At 43.0% G+C, this 23,240-nt stretch overlaps 1 protein-coding gene across 2 annotated transcripts in view; it reads right to left on the reverse strand.

Moving 5' to 3' along the window:
* ATRNL1 (attractin like 1) overlaps nucleotides 1-23,240 on the reverse strand; it is a 454,480-nt gene that overhangs the window by 80,818 nt on the left and 350,422 nt on the right. For both annotated transcript variants that reach the window (XM_070432204.1, XM_070432203.1), the window contains one exon: nucleotides 11,745-11,859. In XM_070432204.1, coding sequence (XP_070288305.1) covers nucleotides 11,745-11,859 — 115 coding nt within the window. The remainder of the gene's footprint in view (nucleotides 1-11,744; nucleotides 11,860-23,240) is intronic.

Here is a 23,240-nt window from a genome sequence, read left to right on the forward strand (position 1 = left end):
ACTTAGGAACCTAGCGGAGTGAGGCATTTAATATCTCCTCAAAGTCACCATCTGTGCAGATGACACGCATGGGGCACGGGGCATGAGAAGGGGGTTTAGAAGGACAGGATGAAACTCCAAAAATGACCTGAAGATACCAGAGAAACGAACTTCTCCCCTTTTTTGTGCAAGAAAAAAATTGGGCATAAATACCATTGCAGAATGGCACAGAAGGCCAGGAAGGGGCAGAGGAGTCCTACTCAAGGGTGAATGGGAAAGTAGCCAGCAGAGCAGGACAGTCAGTTCTAACAGAGAGAGGCCGCCACTGAGAAAGCAACCCGGAGTGGGCCCTCGGTTCTAGATCCTATCACTGGCCTGCCACATGAGCTCCGAGAACTCAGGCTCCTCAGTGTAAGACAAAGGGGCAGAACCACCCCTAGAGTCCCTTTCTACCCCGGTTCTTGAGCCAGTGATACTCGGGAAGCTTGAAGAGCAGCCTCAAAGTCACACGGTGGCCCAAGCTGGAAGATACAGGCTCTCCCCAAGGCCAGAAGGGCTGGGAGCATTGGGTTGAACTTGAACTACCGGCTGGGAGGTGATTTCAAAACCGCTTTCTCATCCAGCAGGTGAGGTTCAGTGGTTGAGCGTCGAACTATGAACCAGGAGGTCAAGGTTCAATTCCCAGACAGGGCACATGCCTGGGTTGTGGGCTCGATACCCAGTGGGGGGCGTGCAGGAGGCAGCTGATCAATGATTCTCTCTCATCATTGATGTTTCTCTCTCTCTCTTCCTCCCCATTCCTCTCTCTGAAACCAATAAAAATATATTTAAACCAACAAACAAAACTCGCCTTCTGCCACCTGACAGGTTCCTCTAAGGAGCACAGTCAGGCTCCTATTATTCTCTATTTCTGGAGAGATGAGAAGAAGAAAGAAAATGGGATCAAATGGCAGTGAAGACTGTTCAATAGCAGAAGGAATTAGTCCCGGAAGTTATGGGCCGCCTTTTGGGAAGTCTCTGGACGGGGCACCAGCTGTGGTTGCCAGCAGCCGGCTGAGCCAGATGCCACTTGGTGCCCTTCCTACCTGCGAGTTTCTGCAGTTGCACAATGGCATGCATACCCAGAGTAAACGGAATTATCCCACTTATACCCTTTATGTCTCTATTAATATGGACAGCAGTTTCCTTTCCATTCCACTGGTGAAGTTCTGAATACAAATGGGCCCCGGCCTCTTCCCCTTACAGCTCTACATCCAGAGCTAATTGCCACAAAGGACACTCAAGGAGGCATTTGTCATTGGGATGGGGAGCAAGGGGCCGGGGAGTGGCACAGTCCTGCTATTGATTTGATGATCCTGGCCTGGCTCGGGGAATAAAGGGGCCTGAACGTATGGTCACTGCGGCCAGACTCCTAGGGCTTTCACAGTTCCGCTCAGATGATGTCAGACAGCAGGTTCAGGGGGCAAGAACCCACTTACTCCTCCCAGGCTCCTAACCATGACCCAGGGACCAGGCAGCACTCTTGAAGCCACCTGCTTAGAGTCCTGAGGACAATCTGGTCTCCTGCTCTTGAAGAAGTGGCTGAGCTGCCCTGAGTTGTGACAGTGCTCTATTCTGTGAGTCAACTTTGAACTCTCTGCCCACTGGCTAGAGAGGTTGGCCCCAGGGACACAGGTTATGTTTACTTCGGACAAAAGGGGGGTGTAAATTACTCACTTTCCAGAGGGCGGTTAACCCTTTCCCTAAAAACCCTTGAGGAAAGGCCATTCTGGCTTTAGGGAGTTACCGTGGTTATACTCGCTGTTACCTTGATCTGTATGTGGGAATTACAACACTACCTCTGGGCTTGGTCCTCACCGGGCCTTTCAACACGGTCCCAGCATTTGTGGAATCTAAGGAACCAAACAGATTGACCACAAATAAGACCAAAAGCACGGGGCAACGGGACAGACTGGCATATCTCCGTGTGTGTGTGTGTGTGTGTGTGTGTGTGTGTGTTTCATGCACAGCCCATGACACGGGCAATAGGGTGGTGAAGACCTGGGGAGGTGGGGAGGGGTTGGGAGGAGGGGAGTAAAGCGAGGGAGAAGGGGTAATGGGAGACATCTGCAATACATCAACAATAATAAATAAATAAAATAAAATAATGTAAAAAAAGAATGAATATTCAAACTCAAAAACACCTTTTAGGTTCTTTACAGTAAATGGAGGGTCTGAGATTAAGTCAGCTATCAGCGGGACAGAGAATTTCTATTAAAACTTGAATCCACGCCCTCTGGATTTGCCCAAGGCCACTGGCCCAGTGAAGTGGTTCCCAGAAAAATGTTTATGAGAAGAAGGAAGTCCCAGGGCCCTTGACCTACATTTCCTTAACATATTCGTCAGTTTGCTGGGAAGAGGAAACATTTTCTCAAGCCTTCCTTTTTTGGATCTAGGGGTTCAGTTCCTTCAGCCTGCGATTTCTGGGCCCCAGTGGCAGAGGCGTGCAGTCCTGCCTTCTGGTAAAAAGTGGATCGCGACTGTTGTCTTTCTCCGATTAGCTTTTGCAACGGGGCAGCAGAAACGTGTTGCGTAACAGGTCCAGGCCTTGGTTCTGGTCCCTGATCAGGTAGGAGCGCGTGCCCCTCGGGCAAGTCTCTCCCGTCTCTGGCTCCCTAGGCTTCTCTTTTGCAAACACTCGGACAGAACTAGATGGTTTCGAAGGCCGCTTCTAAAGCATCAAAACTTCTCAAGTTCTCTGACATCCCGGATTACCCGTCCATCCTTGTTAAACACAGGAGGTAGGCTTCTGCTAAATTCCTCTAAACCCAGCTAAAGCAGGACTGTTTAATTCACGACCAATTAAAAGGAAAATGTCTTCCTAATTACACAGACCTTGGAGCAGCGAAGGTAAGAATTGTGGGGGTGAGGGATTTAGCCTGTGCATTTTAGCCCGACCAACACCATCCTTCCTTTGCTGCTTCAAAGGCAGCTGGCTTATTCCAAACAAATCTTGCTTTTCCCCTTTGGCTTTGTAAGTTGATTTGTGGAGGTGCTTACTTTTTCCTATTTTTCTCTTTGGCCACAGTAATTACTTACCAGTCGTTTCTAGAAATACCTGAAAGGGTGGCAGGTGGGAGAAGAAAAAGAAAAGAAAAATGTGTTGGCAGGGCTCCCGTGCGCGTGGCCTCATTTCTCACGCCCGCAAGTTCTGACTGTTTATGTGAGGGTCCCTCACTGCCCTTCCTTGGAAAGGATGCGAGCGCACTTGGAGTATTTCACTCACTCCGCGGCACATTAATTAGTCGTGTTCACTATTCTTCAAGTTTCTTATCCGTTTTTGTCTTTGTTTTCTTTGCAGGGCAGTCCATGCCCCTCAATGAACAATGGCACCGAGCCAAATATTAAATCTCAAATGGGAGGACAGTGGCTATGTCACTTTACAGTGACGCTGGTCGGTAAAAGGAAAAGCTTGTGTTGTCCCCAAAAGCTCATGGCTAGGGTCTTTAACCATAATTTAAAAATCCCCCCTCTCCCCCCCCCAAAAAAAAGAAAAAAAGAGAAAAAGAGTTGGAAAGAGCCCTATGGAATGAGATTTTCCTGGTTTTAAGTTCTGGTGCCATTGCTTATTTACTGTGTGGCTGTGTGTGGAAGTTATAAGTAACTCCATGGGTTCATTTTCCTCATCCGGGAAAGAGAAGTGAGAGAGGGGTAAAGAGCAAGAGTAGGTTCACAATGAATGGCTTGTACTGATGGTAACAAAACCAGCAATTGACACTTTTTATTTGCCAGATGTATTCTGTGAGTTTATCTGTCCTGAGCATAACTAATACGTGGACATTTGTGTCATCTTTCACTGATGTTCTGATTTTCCATGAACCTTAAATCTGATTAACTCAGTTTCAATAGATATTTTTCACCAAAGGCACAGTGCTGGGCTTGATTTTAGTCCCTCAGATACGGAGCTTGAATCCTACCCGAATGATCAAGACATAATGTCCAATTTATGTGGAAGGAACGGAAAGGGCTTCCTGGAAGAGGACGTGGCATTTGGATGGGGCTTTGCAAACAGGCAGCTGAGAGGGAGAGGGCGGTTCACGTACAAGGAACCAGTGAGTACGCAGACCACACATGTATGCTCACAGAATCACAGGAAGAAACATATGTGTGGACCTACAGGCTTAACAGCAATCATAAAGAGGACTAAATTCTATCCAGTCATCTTCCTTATTTTATAGATAAGGAAAGTGAGGATCCGAGAGGTTAAAATAATTGCCAAGGGCCCCAACAAGCTTGCCAGGGGAGCTGTGCAGGTAGGCAGGGATCGCCAAGGACGCTGTGGGTGCTAAGCCTGAAGGAAGGGGGGGAGAGGTCAGGGAGGACCTCCCGCCCCAGAGGAGATGTCTGGTCTGACTTCAACAGGCAGTGCAGCGTCAGCAAAGGTGTAAGAGGAAGGGAGAGAGAGCATTGTGCTTTCCTTCGGCAGAAGCCCAGGTGAGAGGCAACCAGTGCCTGAACAAAGGAAGGGAGGGAGCAAGGATGTCAAGAGGATGTGTGAGCCCTCTGCTGCAGGGGTGAGGCCTGTGAACTTGGTGATTCCTTGGGTGGAAAAGGGGGGACAGAGAGAAGAAGGAAAGCCAACGCCAAGGTTTCAAGCTTGAGCCACTCGGGAATGGACTTTTCCTTATGAAAACAGTGAAGGCAGGGAGAAGGGCTGGTCTGGGGGAGTAGGTATGATAAAGGGGGAAGCGGGGGAAGGAAGCGTGACTTCCTTCCAAAAGAGCAGCAGACCCATTCCATATGATTTCACTTTTATGTGGACTCTAAAGAGAAATATAAACAAAGGGAACAGAAACAGCTGCATAGATACAGAGCACGGACTGATGGCTGCCAGAGGGGAAGGGGTTGGGCAACCCAGTGAAAACCATAAAGGGACTGAGAAGTCCAGTGCGGTAGTCACAAAATAGTCATGGGATGGAAAGCACAGCACAGGGAAAATAGCCAATCATATGATAATGACCATGCACAGGGCCAGGTGGGCACTGGAAATAGCAGGGGGAACACTTTGTACAGAATATGATGGTTTAACCTCTCTGCTGCACACTTGAAATGAACACAAAATAATACTGACTACACGGTAATTGAAAAAATAAAAAAACGAAGAGTAACAAATCCCGACTGAGATGCTATTGCTCCACAGGGGGGAGGGGCTGGCCGGGAGCACAGAGCCGGGTGCTAGTCCCCTGAGTGCGCATCATGGAGGACAGAGCAGGCTCCTAAAGGGAAAAGGTGGAGCAGGATGAGGCGCTGGCCAAGGACCACACCTCAGGGCTGCCTCCTGTACGGAAGGCAGATGAACAGACCAGGGACAGTGGCGAGGTGCTCGGTATCTACTATCTCCCAGTATATTTACCCATTATCTCTAGGGACCTGAGGTAGATGAAGGCACAGAGCAGCAGCAGAGGGGATGTTTCCAGAAGGTGGGGAGGCAAGATGGGGACTATTCACAGTCAAACACTACAGGTGTGATGGGAGAGGAGAACCCAGGAAAGGGGGTTTTAACGACTGGGTATCACGTTGTTGTTACTGTAGAAAGCTACTCCGCTTAGCCGTTGTTCATCAGCTCTCTGTCACCTCCCTCATGGCACGGTCTACTCTGCCCAGAGCACTCAAAACAATCTGTAATGATGGGTTTATCTGCACGATTGCTTGTGTCGTGTTTATCTCCACAAAGGCTGTAACTGGACGAGGGAAGGAACTCGATGTTTTGTTCCCTACTGTAGACCCAGCGGCTGGCCGTATAGCAGACACTCCTAAATATTTCTTCAATGAATAAAGGTAGCAAATGAAGATTCATAGTAGCTGTGTTTTGGAGAGAGGATAAAACTGTTTCCTCCTGTTGATTTTAGGGTCCTTTTAATCAGGCACATATATTTTCGGGACACAGAGTCATACTTAACAATAAGCTCAGACAGTTGTTCTTATCTCTGTGGTTCCCTGGGCTCTCTGCCTAATTTAGCACTTTATTTTGCCAGGAAGTGCTCCCTTTTTCTTTCTTCTCTGTGGAGACACTTATGGATTTGAGGTTAAAAGGTAACCGCTGTGCCAGATTTTAATAATGAAGTTTTGATAGCATTCAGTAGGTTCATTTCTGATTCTGGCCACTTCTGACAGGAGAGTGCGAAGAGTAGATCAACAGGTGCGTGTCCACAGGTGAGGAGAGGAGGTGGCAGAGTGTGGAAGGAAAACCAACCCGGACTCTCCAGTGACTTCTGCAAAACGTGAATTAGCCCTAACATCCAGCTGCAGAGGAAAGAGGACTGGCTGCTGAGAGCCTGCGGGCCAGGGCCTGTTCCCCGCCCGGCTCCAGCTCCCCAGGACCTCCTGCCTCTCACAGGCCCTGTGAGCTTCCTTCTTCTCACTCCACAAATGGGGGCAGTGTGAACTATATACATCTTGTAAACATGCCGAGAAGACTGGGAGCTAGTCTTCATTCATAAAATGTGAAGTTTTTTTTTAAATTTAAGGAGTGGTGCTAATTATGTTTCATCACTAACAAGCAATGTAGGGGAATATCGTTTCTTAACTGGGCCTGAGCGGCTGGAAAGATAAATTAAGGTACCACTTAGAAACAAGTGATTTGCTCTTCTTACCCCAACCTGGTGTGGCTTGGCATGAAATGTACAATAAGGTTGGAGTGAAATGCATCCTGGGAATCTAACCCAATGGCATGCTTTTACACGTGAGAAAACAGGACCCAGAGACTGAATGGGCTGGCCCAGGGTCACACCGTTGGGCCAGCCCATTGTGGATCCAGATATCAAGTCTGCAGCTCACACACCAGCATAAGTTATTTCTCTATATCTGCATGCCCTCCACGGCTGTTCACACACCGAGCCATAGTCTCATTATCGGATGTGAAGTTGGCACATACATATTTGCATTTCCCAAAACTTCTGGGTTTAATCGCCAAGAAAGATAAATCTATCCTTCTTGCCTCCTTAAACCCAAATGCTTAGCAGAATCCTTCAAGTCCTTCCTCTTTGATTCTGCATGGAGGTTTTTCAGGAATAAGGGCCATCTGAATCAGCCCTGTATCTTCATCCAGAGAAGCACGGTGATGAGGGAGAGTCTCATGGGCTGAGCACCGGGTGGCCCTGGGTTCGAATTCTGGTTCACTCACTCATTAGCTGTACTGGCCCCGAACAAGTCATTTAATCTCACGTGAGTCTCAATTCTATTTTTTAGTCTGTAAAACTTGGATAATAATACTTACTGTGTAGGGTCATTTAGAAGGTTAAACCAATGCATGCATATAAAGTGCCTCTATGTGTATATACTAGTATATATAAAGCATATAATACATGTATATAAAGCTCAGATGTATATGAAGCAAATAATGTATATAAAGTATATAAAGAATGTATATAAAGCTCAGAATTTCTAGTTCTCTTTCTCCAACCTACTTTTCATTTAATTAAACCAAAGTTCTCTTTCTGTCACCATTACCCATGACACAGTGGGCAGACTATCATTTTGAACATTATACAATATTTCTAGATTTTTCAAAAAAAAAAAAAAAATCTGGTCATCCTGCCCAAACTTCTCAGCCTAAAGAACAAAAATGTCAAAACCTCAGGCTTCCCAGCAGCCTTCTTCCTCTTGGCACTGTTCGAGTCAATCACGCATGAGGCAAAATTCCATTTTTAGCTGAAGCACATCACTCCTGTTCGGCAGTGGACACACGGGCCACTGAAAAAAGTTAATCTGCTCCTACTAGTGAGAACCCATCAACCATGAAATCCATAATCCTTCATCACGAGCTGACAGCTATCATTATCCTTTTCAACGGATGCTTTTGAAGAGGCCTGTTTAGTTTGTCCACTTTTCATCTCAATGTGATTCTAAAACTCGAGGGGACCTTGTTGTCCAAGGTGAGTGGGGACGTGCTGGGTTTTTAGGGTCACGCGGCAGAGTGACGTGATGTGCCCTGTTTTCAGGGGGACGTCAGTTTTTCAGCCACTTGGAGGTCAGAAGAGAGAGTGACCGCACAGTGTACACATGTCAACATCAGAAATCCCACATTAACCCGAGAGAGGCCGGCGGGGTTGGCGGTGGTTGCTCACAGAAAACCCAGGAATGAAGCAGCAGGTTGATGGGGTGGGGAGCAGGGAACCTGAGCAGCCCAGCGCCAGGAATGCTGAAAAGCCTGGTTCATATCTTTTGCTTTTACTCTTCTAGGCCACCTAGCGGGAGAATTGCTCACACCTACATTAATGACACTGAAGACAACCAAAGAAGATTAGTGCCTGGGGTGAGCTGAAGGGCGAATCTGCAGTTTCTCTTTTGACCTCTGCGAAGACGAGAGCCACAGAAGGGACTTCACACATGCTAGACAGACACCACAGAGCCGTGTCTGATTATTACTCAGCAATCCTGACATATTTGCTGGTGGGAAGAGAACCAAGTCCATAGACAATGCCATCTTCTAAATTTTTTCAAATGTCCTTGCTGCTACTGAGAAGAGATGAGCAAAATCGCCACTGGAATGTTTTGGACTGGCTTATTTGTTAGTGGGGAGATTGAGTTTCTGGTGGTCTCCGCATCCTCCATATCTGCAGACGACTCCTTCTCTTGAATGATTTTATTCACGGTGATGAAGAGTGTGCATTATGAAGAGCGTCACTCGACATTTAGGAGGCTGCCTTTCAAAAGAGCCTGATGACAAAGGTTGAGATCGTGCAAAGTACTGCAAGAGGACCTTTAATCTGATAATTAATGCTAATTAATCACTGAATAGATACGCTAACATTTGGAGATGTAAATGGCCCAGGAGCCAGGAGGAGACTCCTGATGCTCTGTCCTTCGAGGTGGGGGTGGGGTGAGGTGGGGGTCCGCAGTCTGTCCACAAAGCTCCCCCACACCTCTCCCCCTGCACCAGCACTGGAGGAGGCTCTTCAGCACACAGGGCTCCTAGGAGAGTGGTGTGGGAAACTGACTGAATGCTAGTCCATTTGCTCTTTGTTGTTCACTGAGGCTCAGAGATGGGAGTGGCTGCTACAGGGCCCGTTCCCCAGGGCTCCTCTCATCACCATCAAAAGCATTTCTGAGCTGTTTTCTATGTAGGGCCCTCTGATTAGCACAGGCTCACAGATGGCAAGTTTTAATTGGCTGTGCTCACACCAAATATCTTAATGAAGAGGAAAAAAATAGGCCAGTTTGTAAACTGGTGTCAAAATTTGCCTTGTTTAGGGAAAACTCAGATGTGAACAATAGAAAATGTCTCTTTTCAACACTTTTTCCCAAGAAAGTTAAGAATTTTTTTACTGTTTCCCACACCTTAACTATAAAACATTTCAAACATATACCAAGGGGAAAGAATTCCCACCACCTAGATTCTACCAGTAACATTTACTTTACTTGCTTTGTGTCATCTGTCCATCTACCCATCCTACTATTCATCCATCCATATATGTTCTTGATGTATTCCTAAGTAGACTCCACATAGCAGTTAATAATATATTTTGAAAAAGTAAAATCAAAGAATCTTCCTAGTCCTATAAGTTCAGCTAGAAAATAAGTTTATTAGTTTTTTTTTAAATAATAAACAAGCTCATTCTGAATTATGCACATAGATATTTAACACAGTTCCATCAACAGATACTGTAAAAAGTATCGTACGTTAGCTCCAGGTTTTATGTGCTTGTACCCACCCTGTGGGCATTTTCAGCACTCTTCCGATTGTTCGGCTTTGTGAAGACATGGCTGTGGATTATAGAGAAACAAGCTTTCTGCTGTAAACCATAGGAAAAATCACCCGGATTGTTAACAGGAAGCATTTTTTATTGTTTTACTTCATAATCTAGTATTTCCCAATTATTCCTCAACTGTAGAAATATGAAGATTTCTAGGCTTTGATTCCTTATTTATAAAGTGAGTTTTATAACACAGCCTTGTCATGAGGATTAAACGTGAGAAATAGGAAACCACTTTGCAAAGCCCTACGAAGACTTACGCACACCTAAGCCAGCATTATCACTAGCAATCATGATGCATCCGTAATAAAACACAGCTGACGTAATGGGCCACACTGCTACTTGGCTCTTTCAGATCAGTCACAAAGATTTCAAAGGTTAAAGGGACAGAGTATTGGCAGATGCCTTCGCTCTGCCCATCGGTACGTCATCTTGTCAAGGATCTAGGGGAACATTGGTGTCTATCACATTGACTTGTTTTCATTAGTGAAGTGTTTGCCTTGGAAACTGTCCCAGCCTTAAAATAATACTTCCATTAGCTGGGCACAGTTCCTATAATTATCCATCTTATCTGACCGGGGCCCAACTATCCTACTTATGCATCCCATTCACGTTGGTGGCTCTAAAAGGAGAGGAGGCATTCACTCAGTGTAGGAGAAGGTGCAGCTACAAATGAACTTTGGGTAGAAATTCGTGGATCATAAATGACAAGTGTACCCTAAATGAAAAGTGTAAAGGTAATGGGAAACATCTGTCCCCATATGGGAAAAATTCTGTTACAAGAGTATCTTATGTTTATAAAGTAGCTTCAGTTTTTGTGTCTTGTTGGACACAAATCAAGAAAGTGAGGAGCAAGGTCAAGTAAAATACTCTAATGAGGGAATCGAGAAAAGATAAAATACGCAGGGAGGCCAGTTTGTCATCAATTCCTGTTATTGAGAACCTGCCAGAGCTCTGGCACTTTATTTTACAGATTGGAAATTACCCTTACCCTCAAAAAGCATCCATTTCAAGAAGAGGTTTTTAGAGAAGACAATTGGGAGAAAGAAAAATTAGGAATTGTAAGCAAATGGAATAGGATATGTGATGAGAGAAATAAGCATGGTTTGTTATTTCATTAAAGTTATACTCAACACTTAGCATGTCTGCAATATGGACAACATCACAGCAATGAGAAGACCTCTAAGGGGTTACATGTGGTGAGTTACCCCACAATTCAAAGTACACTTTTCATGTAGGAAAAGGAGAAGCCGAGGAAACGGTTGGCTGTGCCTGGGGTTCCCTGGCCCACGAACCCCACCTGAATGGTGCTGACAGCAAGGACATACTTTTTTGTTTTTAATCCTCACCTGAGGAACTGCTAGAGAGAGGAAGGGGGAGAGAGGAATATTACTGTGAGAGAGAAACATCATTGATAGGATCAGTTGCCTTCTGTACGTGGCCCACCAGGGACCGAACCTGCAATCAAACCGACAACCTTTCGGTCCACAGACGATGCTCACCAGCTGAGCCACTGGGCTGGGCAAGAACATACCTCAATAATACTGATATGGCTGCATCAAGCAATCATCCTCTGATGCTGCTAAAACATTCCAACATGCAAACAGGTTCACTAATTTGGTTCCATATTTATAAAACAAACTTCTAGTCATACTTATAATTTAGCATCCTTTAAGACACGCATACCAGGAAAAAAGAAACTGACCCAAAGGGTCAAGAACTTGTTTGCCCTGCTAGTGAAATTTCTCATTGCAATTACAACAAAAAATTTGGAGAGGGGGGTGAGCACACATATGTGTGTATATTATATATGAACAGACACATATTCATCATGTATTTCTAAGAGAAACAATAAAAAATCTGAATTTACAGCAATGCAGATATCTAGATATTTGGGCAGAAGTTTGTAGCCAAATAAAATTTTGCCATATTCTAATTAGAACCATGTAAGCATGTGTGGTAGTTTTGTTTACTGTTTCTGTTCAGTCAACATGTTTCGCTTAACTGCTGACGGCTCATCATTCATCTTACCTGACTGCCCAGGGGGAGGGGCACCTGAGGATCCTCGTGGTAGACAGAGAAACACAGTCAGGACAGCAGCTCTGTTCCCAGCACACGGTTCAATGGCTATGGGTTTGGGTGCCCCCTGAAAAAGAAAACTCATTTTCAATTCGCGGAATTAACACGATACCGCTATTTTACCTTTCTCCTATCTGTGCTTCGGTCAGCTAAACTGTACACTCCCAGTGCTTGGGGAGACACCATGTAAAATTTTTAAATAGTTTAACTATTTTATTGTAGTAATATTTTTTGGAGTGGTGGGCATTAACATTTAAAAGACATTTTTCTTGGGGACTTACATACTGGTACATATTTTTGCAATTTTTGAAAAGTATTCTTTGCTTTGTTCTATTTTTGGCTTCATTTTCTTTAATACTTTTTTTTTTTTTTTTTTTTTTTTTTTTGCAGTTTTAGGTTCAATTTATCGGAATTGAGAGGAGGTGCAGAGACTTTCCGTATACCTACCGCCCCATGCATTCATAGACTTCCCGTTATCAACAGCCCTGCCAGAGGGATACTGTTCCAAGGGAAGAACCTGCACTGACACCCCCAAACCACCGGGGTCACTCTCGCTGGTTTGGACAGATGTATATGACATGTATTCACTGTTACACCACCATGCGGAGTAGTCTGACTGCCCTAAACATCCTCAGTGCTCTCTCCCCCGCCCCCCCCCCCCCCACCCCCCGCATGCATCCCACCCCCTCGCTCCGTCCTGGGAACTACTACTCTTTTCACTGTCTCCAGAGTTTTGATATCTTTTTAGTACAGAAATGGTGGTTTTGGCTATTACCCTAAAAAACTGTGGGTGAGATATGGGTGACATATGAAAGCAACATCTATGCCACATTAAGTAGAAGAAAACATGCCACTGCTTTAATTATTAAAACAAATGCTTGGTCTTTTTTCACTAATGACATCTGAACTTTTCAGAGGACTTACGGACATGTGTAGTCATTCGCCGAGAATGTTTTAGAATACTACCATTTCCAGAAAGTTTAATGAGGCATTAAGATAAAATATGTCCCCTTTCATGTAAAACCTAGAGGGAAATTTCTGGTGACAATGGTTTTATGTGGTTATAAAGAATTTCTCCTTCACAGCAACATAAATCTCATGTTTTAAAATTATCCCCACACACATCCATTTTGGGAGTTTTCAATAGAAACGTGAAAGTGGCCATTGTGCTAGAAGGAAAGGGCATAACAATCTTCCCAGAAAGTGCTGGAAGCCATGCTGCAATACCTGTATCAAGTTACATGATTTATAGTTTTACACTTTAAAGCTTACATTTATTTTAACAGATTTACTTTTGAAAATGTTAAGTCAAAATCAGCATAAGTACATAGACATTCTCCCATGATGTAAATATTTAGAGAATAGGCTTGTCCTATTCCAAGGCTAGAAGTAAAAATACTACGAATTGTTTGAGCCATATTTCAAGGCTATTGAAATTTATCCTAATTTAATAAATGCAAAGTATATGTGAAGGTCAATTGGTTAAAATATACTAAGAGAAAATAAAATAAATTCAGGTTCCAATGATGGTGATATATTAGCAATACTAAAGTCCTTTTTAATATCCCTAGGGAATAACCTATCAATTCTACCATTAGGCAAGGTTTTCTTTGCTGTTTTGTTTGTAAGCTCTCAATATGATGATTGGCAGTATCCAAAATATCCACAGTCATGTTAAAATAGTGGGTTATAAAAATTAGACAGCTTTTAGGATTACAACGAAATAAAACAAAAAAGCAAAAGCAAAGTTGAGAGTAGTTTTTGGTTTAGGGGATTTAGCCAAACAAGAAACTATTTGAGAGCACACGGGTGGGCACTGTGGTCAGGCTACTTCCTGCTGTTTCTAAGGTTTGAAATAAGAAATGCTAATGCCCAAACACCAACTGAAGGGGAAAATTGGTAAAAACACAACAAAAAACCTGTAAATTTCAGGTGGAAAATGACTTAATTACTTAATACTTTAAACTTCTGAGATGCAGTGACAGATAAAGACTGCGGTGAAATAGCTTGACCGAGCAAAAGGAATTATGCTTGCATAAAAGTCACTTCTGTAAAAATCTTCCTAAAAGAATGCTCTCTCCCTCTTAATTCTACAGCTATTGTGCAGAAAAACTCAGAAATGTCTTTTATATTGATAAGCCATACAAAAGGAGATTATCATTCTATTTAAAAATCAAATTGGCTTACAACCTTGTCTATTTTTGGCTATAAAAATTTTTATAAAAGGATAATAGCAAAAATATGAATTATTCATTATATTGAAAATATTAGTGACTAGCACAGCTCTTTGACACTTCTGGCAGGAATTCACATAATTAAGAGAATTACCTCCAAAGACTCTGGGACAAAGCCCACTTTCAATAAAGATTTTTAAATAAAAAAGAAAAAAAATACTTTTTGCCATTTGAATTTTGCAACATAAAATAGCAAAACCCCATGAATGATACTTCTGATACCTTGAGGTTTGTCAGTTGTTCCGTGATAAATACATAAGCATGAATCAAAATCATTCCACAATGACATAACGTGTTTACTGAAGTGTGCAATTTATCATGCATTTTCCATGGCTGCCTTTGAAAGAGATAAGGCCTGGGTTTGCCCACAGCACTTAGCAACTGTGATTTACTTGTAGGCATCTTCTTATTTGTTGTACTGAAAGGAGCTGGAGTGCAGCCGTGCCAGGAAACATCACTGACAGTTATGTAATTAGCAGTCATTGTTTATAAAGCGGGCAGCACTTTTACAAAAGACTTGTTTTGTTCACTCTGGTGTTTTTAAAACGATTGCACTCATATTTTCAAGTTCTTGTGTTGGGTGGGTAACAATTCTATGTTAACCCCTTTCCAATTTTCAGCTATTAGAGACAAGCAAGTTACCAGAGAAGCTTCTGGAATCCTGAGGATTTGCACTTCTTGAAATTCACAATGTTCTCTAAGTGAAGCCACCATTTGATGTGTCCTGGGAAACTGCTGTTAGAAGAAGCACTGGATGTTTGAAAGAGACCAATGGGCAAAGCTGGCTACTTGCTTTTTCTTCTCCACTGGCTCTCTCAAAAAGGGAGTGTATGAGTGAGCGACTCACTTCGAGAAATCGCACTGAAGTTCACCACTGAAAACCCTAGTGCAGGAGCTGAGCACTTAACACTTAACAATTATCTGATGTCCTTGGAACAGGCCTTACAACCTAAGCAGGGTTTAGTCCAAAGCTGTAGGACTCGAAGATAAAAGATGTCACTTCCTTTCTCAAAAAACATTTAGTAGTTCCAAAGCAGGGCTTGCGAACTCCAATTCCTTCCCGGCCCAGGTGAGCAGCTCAATAACAGCTAACATTTAGTAAGTGCCTGCATTATGCCTGGTGCTATGCTGTGTGCTTACGTGGGTTTAATCCTACCCATTACACAGGGACTATTCCCATTCTACAAATTATTAAACTCAAGTACAAAGATTTACATAACTGAGGGTACAGACCTACTAGGTGACCAAACCAGAATTTGGAACAATGAAGTCTGTCTTTTGAGCTTGTATGCTGAATCACTATGTAACTGTGTATAGTACAAAAGAAAACTATCTTGGATGATTATCTTAACTTACAGATAAGACAATCAAAACTGAAAGGAACTACAGAGAACTAGAAAGTTTTCTTGAAAGACATTAAATCTCTCTCATGGGCTGAGGGCTGCCACTTCGTCATCTCTGTGAAATGGAGTCCAAAATGACATTTCAGGCTGCCTGTGTCTACGCACTCATCAAACCCCATCTTTTATTCTGCACCGGCTCCATGTTTTAGTCAACGTAAGTGCTCACTGTTTAACAACTGTGCCCAGGTTTCCAGAAGGTGCCTTCTTCACTCATAATATCCCTACTGTCTAAGAGATCCTTCCCACAGGTCTTTCACTTTCCTAAAGCTACACACCCTCAGAGCCGACTCATCCAGACAGCCTTCCCTGGTCTGAGGGATTTAGTCACTGCCTCTAAAGTTCTTTCATTGTACCCTTTATGGACCGCTTCATGTTCTATCCCAAATGACCCGTGAATAAAGGTCCTGTCTTCCCACTGGGACATCCTGAGGGCAGGTCCAGCTTCTCATTCATCTCTATCAACTCTGTTCTCACTTTCCGTCTTTGAGGCGCCCAAGCACGCTGCATGCGCTGCCTTTTGTGAACCTATGTCTCCCAATCGTTTACTGTAGGTGTTGATGTCCCTGTTATATGTCACTATCAGATTCCTACTCCTCCAAGGATGGTATGGTGTTGGAGTCTTCTTTGCTTTTCCTATGGCATCTACTAGGTGCGCTTTGCAGCTGGTAAATGAGTAAGTGAATAAAAGAATAAATTTATTTTTCACATGGTGAGATAGCTGGTAGGCATGATTCAACTTTATCCAAATTATGCACATTAAAGGGATAATAAAATACTGAAAACATTAGCTAACACATTATTAGCTAAAAATTAGCTAACATCTCTTGAGTAGTTACAGGTTCCAAGTACTGTGCTAAGTATTTTACATGCATTATTGTGTCATTTTGTTTTATACAGATGAAGAAACTGAAATTCAGAGATGTCAGATAAAATCGTCAGGGTAATACAGGTACTGAGGGGCAGATCCAGGACTGGATCTTAGATCTGTATGATTCTAGCATCTTGGTTCTTAACCACTAAACAATACTGCTAAAAAGCATAGCTTAAGACAGTGTTCGGCAAACTCATTAGTCAACAGAGCCAAATATCAACAGTACAACGATTGAAATTTCTTTTGAGAGCCAAATTTTTTAAACTTAAACTCTATAGCAGGGGTCCTCAAACTACGGCCCACGGGCCACATGCAAATACAAATATTGCATTTGTTCCCGTTTTTTTTTTTTTTTACTTCAAAATAAGATATGTGCAGTGTGCATAGGAATTTGTTCATAGTTTTTTTTTAAACTATAGTCCGGCCCTCCAACGGTCTGAGGGACAGTGAACTGGCCCCCTGTTTAAAAAGTTTGAGGACCCCTGCTCTATAGGTAGGTACATTGTTATTAACTTAATTAGGGTACTCCTAAGGCTTAGGAAGAGCCACACTCAAGGGGCCAAAGAGCCGCATGTGGCTCGCGAGCTGCAGTTTGCCGACCACGGGCTTAAGAAGACAAGGATTCTCTCTTTCTCTCAGCTTGGCAAGTAATAGTAAGAACCAACTTAAGATATCAATTATGAGAATTATATGCATATATCTGCCCATTTCTGACCAGGATTCAGAACACTTGAGTTCTAGGATCAGTTCTGCCCCCATTTGGTTGTATGATCTTGAGTGTGTTACTAAGTCAATTTCCCCAACTGGAAAATGAACGAGTAGGTTGGATGATTTTTAAGTCCCTTGAACATTCCGTGACTATGATTTATGGACAGCTTTCAGAATGTGTGAGATACCAATATTCTAACACTTTGCTTAAGTACAGTGAAACTTGCAATCCTGAGTCATTTTTTTCCTGTCCAGGTACTTTAAATGACACATCTAATTTTTAAAGCACATTAATATACCATATGATGAATATATCACATAAGACTAAACGGCCACCATCCCATGCCAAAAAGGCAATTAGAAAATTGAATCAAAGAATTAAGAATTAATGTGGATATGTTATACCTGTCAGCAGTAATAAGTGTTTTGACAAGAACAGAATAAAGTCTGACAGTATGCACAAATACTAATCTGATATATGAGTGAAATATTAAAAATGCAAACAACTGCACATCAATCACTCTAACATTTCCCTACTAAAACATTTCAATGCTATTCTTATCAAAACCCATCTATAAATAAGAATGAGCCTTTTTTCAACAGCTTGCACCACTTGGTATTTGCAGTTTAATGAATGTTTATATTGATATGAAATTTAGTTTTTAGTCACATTAGTAAAATGGAATTAATTTACTGAGCATTGAATTAAGTCAGCCCGATGGCTTGGCTCACAGCTAATCAAGTGTGTTGATTGCTTAGGATTGGTATCACCAAGATTACAGATCTCAAAAACAGGTTCTGATTTTGGTTTAGACTTTGGAAAAATTAAAAACCATATTCTTTCCTTATTTACTGTTTGCTTTTCATGAAATGATAAAGTGAAAAATACATGAGCTTGCTTTACTTGCTATGAGAAGAATTCATATCAACAAAAGAAATTAAGCTGATGGACATTCTCAAGACCAGAGTTAAACTGCATTAGAAGCAGATTAAAAGAGAATAAAGTATTGCATGTGGCAAAAGGAAAAGGAATGAAACAGGATATTCACAGGATCAGTGTGCTGCTTCTGAGGTTCCCATTGTAAACGTAATTTCATGGCATAACAGATCTTTCTTCCTTCGTTGAAATACCTCGGACTCAATCCCTGTTCAAAATCTCTCACTACACACACGTGTGTGTACACACACACTCATATACACACACATTGAAGGTTTATATCTATAGAATAATGTCTAGTTGAACTGGATGTTGCTGCAATTTTAATTATGTGCCACTGAGCCGGGGAGGCTGGCCTGTGATAGCTGGAGCTTTACTACCTATTTTTTCACAGGTATTTAGTCCTGGAAAATGAGTAGACTGTCTTTTTGAGAGATATAATCATGCTTTGTCCTGAGTTGGCCAGTAAATCTGAATGTTAATAGGAGGTGACTTTGAATAGATTATCTTTATAAGTTGATTCCTAATAGCATTTTTCAAAAATTGAAAGAGATGATGTATAAAATAATTGCCATAACTAGATTTTTAACCACCTGTACTTTTCTCAATAGCAGAGTACAAAAAGCAACAGAACCACTATACATACTTTATATATTAATTTGAAAATTTGGGCCACCTTCCTGACCTCAAAAAACACTGCTAAGTGTGAGAGACAAATGTGCCTGCCAAGTCAGCTGACTTTGGTAAGCCCAGTCCTATGCTCTTATTCAGGCCGTTCCTTCTGCCTGCACTACCTGCCAACACCCCGCATTTCTGCAAGGTCAGGCCAGGCACTCACTCACTGCCTGCAAGAAGCCTTCCAGGCTTTCCGGGCCACTCCAGGGCCTCCTCTCTCTACTCCACCTCAATCATTAGGAGCAGCTCCTTTTTCCTCCTGTGACTTCTGGGAGGAAGTGCAATGTACTAGTTGAGAGAACCACCTCAAGCAACCACTGCCTGGTTCAAGGTTTGCTCTCTCATCCATCCGAGTGTGACCCTGGGCAAATCCTAACCTCTCCGTGTCTCAGGTTTCTCATCGGCAAAACACAACTAACCATACCTTCCACGTACGTGGTGTTGTTATGAGGATTAAAGGATTTCATAGAAATACATGCTGTTTCTGAGATTCCAAAGGTAGTCCAATTGTAAACTTAATTTTTATATCGTATCAAATATTTTAAAGAGTATATTTATATGTATAAAGTGCGACATACAATACTTGTTGTCAGCTATCATCAATATGCCACTTTGTCCAATTCCCTTTGCTTTAGAGCTGTTTTTCCATCTGAAGAATATATGCAACTCAAAAGTAAGCTATTTGAGGGCAGGGACCAATTTTAAAATCTCTGTTAATGGTTTGAAACGCATTAATTAAGAAATTCAGCTTCCAGGAGAGAATTGTATTGGAGGCTTACAAGGTGGGGGAAATGCTCTCAATGCTAAACTCCCCACATGTGCCCCATCACCACTCCCGCTGAGTATCTGCCCATTTCCTCTTTCCTGCTCCCTGCCTTTGTCAGGGGTCTGACTTGACTGTGAGTACTATGTACCATGCAGAGTAAGCGTTCCTGGCACCTAACTCATGCATACATGGGTATTTGTTTTTTCTTTTCCAACTTGTACACAAGATAAATCTCTAAATGTTGTGGCAAAAAGGTTTAAACAGAAGCTCAATGTATAGCAGAGAAATATACACGCAAGCAGAAAAGGTAGAAAATCAAGATCTTGGAATTTATTCTCAAGGCTGGTCCATTCCAAAATACATTATTATATGTCATTAATGCAAAATGTGACCTTAGCAATGCAGCTGATAGATCAATTCCATTTGAAAGGTAAATGAGCCAGGCCTCCTGCTGGCGAAGGGGGTTGAGTGCTCCCAGGGCACAGTGCCTGCCCTGGTGCAGCTTCCTTCAGCGCAATCTGACTGCAACTGTGAGGAAGTCACAGCTAAATGTGCTCAGGGATGCCAGTGCCTTGGGGCTGGGAGTGGAGGGGGCAGAGGAGGTCCCAGTAGCTCTCCTGGGGAAGGGCTTTACTTTGCAGAGGATGCCTGGGAGTTCACCAGGAGAATGAGGAAGGATGGAGATTTCTGGCAGGAGGGAAAGCATGAACGAGGAGCTGTGAAGGCACATGGCTATTGGGAAACTTGCTGGAAGTTCGTTGTGGACAGAGCCTAGGAAGTGCTCAGTAGGCAGGGATGAGAAGAGGCCACAGGGGCAGACTGGGGCCCTCCAGGAAACCAGGGCCCTCCTCAGCTCCTTTGCACTCTTCCTGGCCATTGCTGGGACTATCACTACCTGTGAGAAAGGCATGCTCAGTTGCTCAGAGGCTCAGACAGAACCTGACCAGTGCAGGACATCTGCAATGTCCAAAGCAAATCACCCCAGAGGCACATCAGCCAACCTTTCTCTACCAGGAACTCCGTGCTCTTTCATTATTAAACTGTTGGTCAAAGCTGTTACACCGAGAGAACATTAAATTAAAACATTTATTTCTGAAACTTCAATCATAAAACTAAATCAAGGAGCACTGTAAAAAGTGACCGTCAGCAGAAAGAATAAAAGTGCAGATATGGCAATATTCTTAATGAGGAATCAAATGTTAAGAGAGCCAGCACAGTAAATGACTTTCTCCTAAGATTATTATACCAATCACAGCCTGTTACAAGTCACAAAAGCATGGACAAGCGCTGAATGAAAGAGCTGATTCGACTTGTGACAAACATATGTATGAAATTATGTACGATGCACTGAAACCTGCCTGGATCTCTCAGAGATTGAGTCACTCAGGACAACAGAGTTTTCCCAGAAGGCAGAACATTAACCCTATAAGAGCTAAGATGTTGCAATGGTAGGATATTTTAAGATTAATGTGAATTCTCTTAAATATCAATTTCTCTGCTTCTTAACCAGACATATTGAACATAATTTAACACTGCCTTAATGTCCCACTATCACCATTGTGAATATCAGTTTTCACAGTATGCTGAAGATACATGGAGTTGTAAATGTATGTTTGAATATTACAGCTGTAGTGCTAGGGATTTCTTTTCTTGTTTCTCTTAAGTCACCAATGCGAGCTTGCTTTCTGCATGTTTATCTTTTTATATAAAAACAACTTAACGATTTGCACCCACCAGTAGATAATACAAGGGCATTTCTGTAAAACTCATCAACGATGCAAAGGTTGAAGTCACCTTCCTCTCAAGGGCTTTTCCCATCCTCCCTAATATCTTCTCCCCTGTTGCTATCTCTGTTGTGTGACCCGTCAGCATCACCCAAAGGACTGCCTGATTTCTCCATCACCAACTCCATGGGACACAGACATCTTTTTTATTTATTTACTAGAGGCCTGGTGCACGAATTTGTCCGGCCGGCCTTCCATGATCTGGGCCAATCGGGTCAGGCTGGCCAGGGGTAGGGGCCACGGGCGGTTGTATGGCCCCACCCTTGATTGAGGTGGGGGGGCCCAATCAGGGGTGGGGCCGGCTGGGGGAAGGGCTGCAGGCAGTTGGCCAGCCGACCCTGCACCCTGGTTGAGCTCCGGGTTGAACTTCTGGTCCAACTCCTGGTCGAGGGGACAATTTGCATATTAGCCTTTTATTATATAGGAGGATTTTTAAAAATTTATTTTAGAGAGGAGGGAGAGAGAGAGAGTAAGAGAAAAAGAGAGAGAGAGAAGCGTGGATGTGAGAGAGAACCATCAATTGATGGGCCACCTCCTACATGCACCCGGACAGGGATCGAACCCTCAACCTGACAAGGAATCAAACCAGCAACCTTTCAGTGCAAAGGATGATACTCCAATCTCAAACCTGCAAGGGCCCGCAGACATCTTCTTGACTGTTCATAATAGTCCTCCTATGTCCCTTTAAGTTTGTAGGCAGAGTAGCCTTTCCAATATTAAGAATTTTTGACAATCGTGTTTGGGAGTATTCTTATTATTAAGTCTAGAAATATTTCATCATGCTCAAATGACTTTACTGAATGTGAAGCAGATTTGGGTTCAAATCTGATGGGGTCTTGGGCAAATTATTTAGCTTTCCCATGTCTCACCTTCTTCATATGGGAAATAGAGTTTATAACACCAACCTGGCAAGGTTACCTGAACATCATAAAGAATAATATAGGGATAAGGCATTGAACATAGTACCTGGCAAGAAATAGGCATCAAAACCAATTACATATCAGCCACTTTATCTGGTTCCACTTTATCTTTCTCTTCCCCTTAGTTTGGTGATTAGTGGCAGGCCAGTAAGAGAGGTTTAATGTCCTGATCTTTTCCTATCTTTCATTCCCCGGGACTTGGTTCCAATGTATGGGGCCAGTATTCCAGTGTCTTTGCATGCAGGATGGAACCAAGGTCAAGTCTGTAGAGAAGATGAAGCTGATGGATACAAGTGGTGGAAGGTGCAGGGTGAAAATCCATTAGAAAAGATAAATATTCTACTGAAAACTTTCTGCTTCTACAGCGAAAAGAAAACTACCTTATGGATGGATATACTTAGAAAAGGTTCCTGTGTGCTATTTCATTTCCCTGTGTAGCTGGGAAGACCGTTTTCCCAGTACCTCATTCACAAGTATTGACTAGATTAAAATTTCCTTAATTTTATAATCAAGAGAATTAAGAGGGGGAAAATAAGAGGAAAGAGGAGGGAGAGAGAGCGAGAAAGAGAATGCTTTTAGCAGGACCACGGACCTCATGCAGCCACCCCACAGGCTTTCCCAGACTCGCTGGAATCCAGAGGGCAGACTTGGGGCCCCACCCACGTCCTGAGACATGCGGGCTCCCCTGTGACCAAACTAAACATACCCGCATTTCCTTTGGGCCTTTCCTCAAATGATTTGGTTGTGTTAACTCAACCACCTCCTCAGAATTTGCTTTGGGAAGTGAAGTATGCCCACCGGCGTGGCTCAGTGGTTGAGCATCGGCCTATGAACCAGGAGGTCAGGGTTCAATTCCAGGTCAGAGTGAATGCCTGGGTTTCAGGCTCGATCCCCAGTAGTGGGTGAGCAGGAGGCAGCAATTAATGATTCTCTCTCATCATTGATGTTTCTATCTCTCTATCCCTCTCATTTATTTTCCCAAATCAATAAAAATATATTAAAAAAAGAAAGCAAAGTATATAAAAGTGAATAAAATATTCCTCCAAACTGATTCCTCCTCAAACATCCTTTTGCAGGCTGACTAAAAGTTAACGGCCAGAGTCTGTGTAATGGTCCTTCCCCTGGTTTTCCTCAGGCTGCTTTCCGGACT

The sequence above is a fragment of the Myotis yumanensis genome, unplaced genomic scaffold (assembly GCF_028538775.1).
Source record: "Myotis yumanensis isolate MYYU_CA2020_CCGP unplaced genomic scaffold, mMyoYum1.0.hap1 SCAF_13, whole genome shotgun sequence".
Classification (NCBI taxonomy): Eukaryota; Metazoa; Chordata; class Mammalia; order Chiroptera; family Vespertilionidae; genus Myotis; species Myotis yumanensis.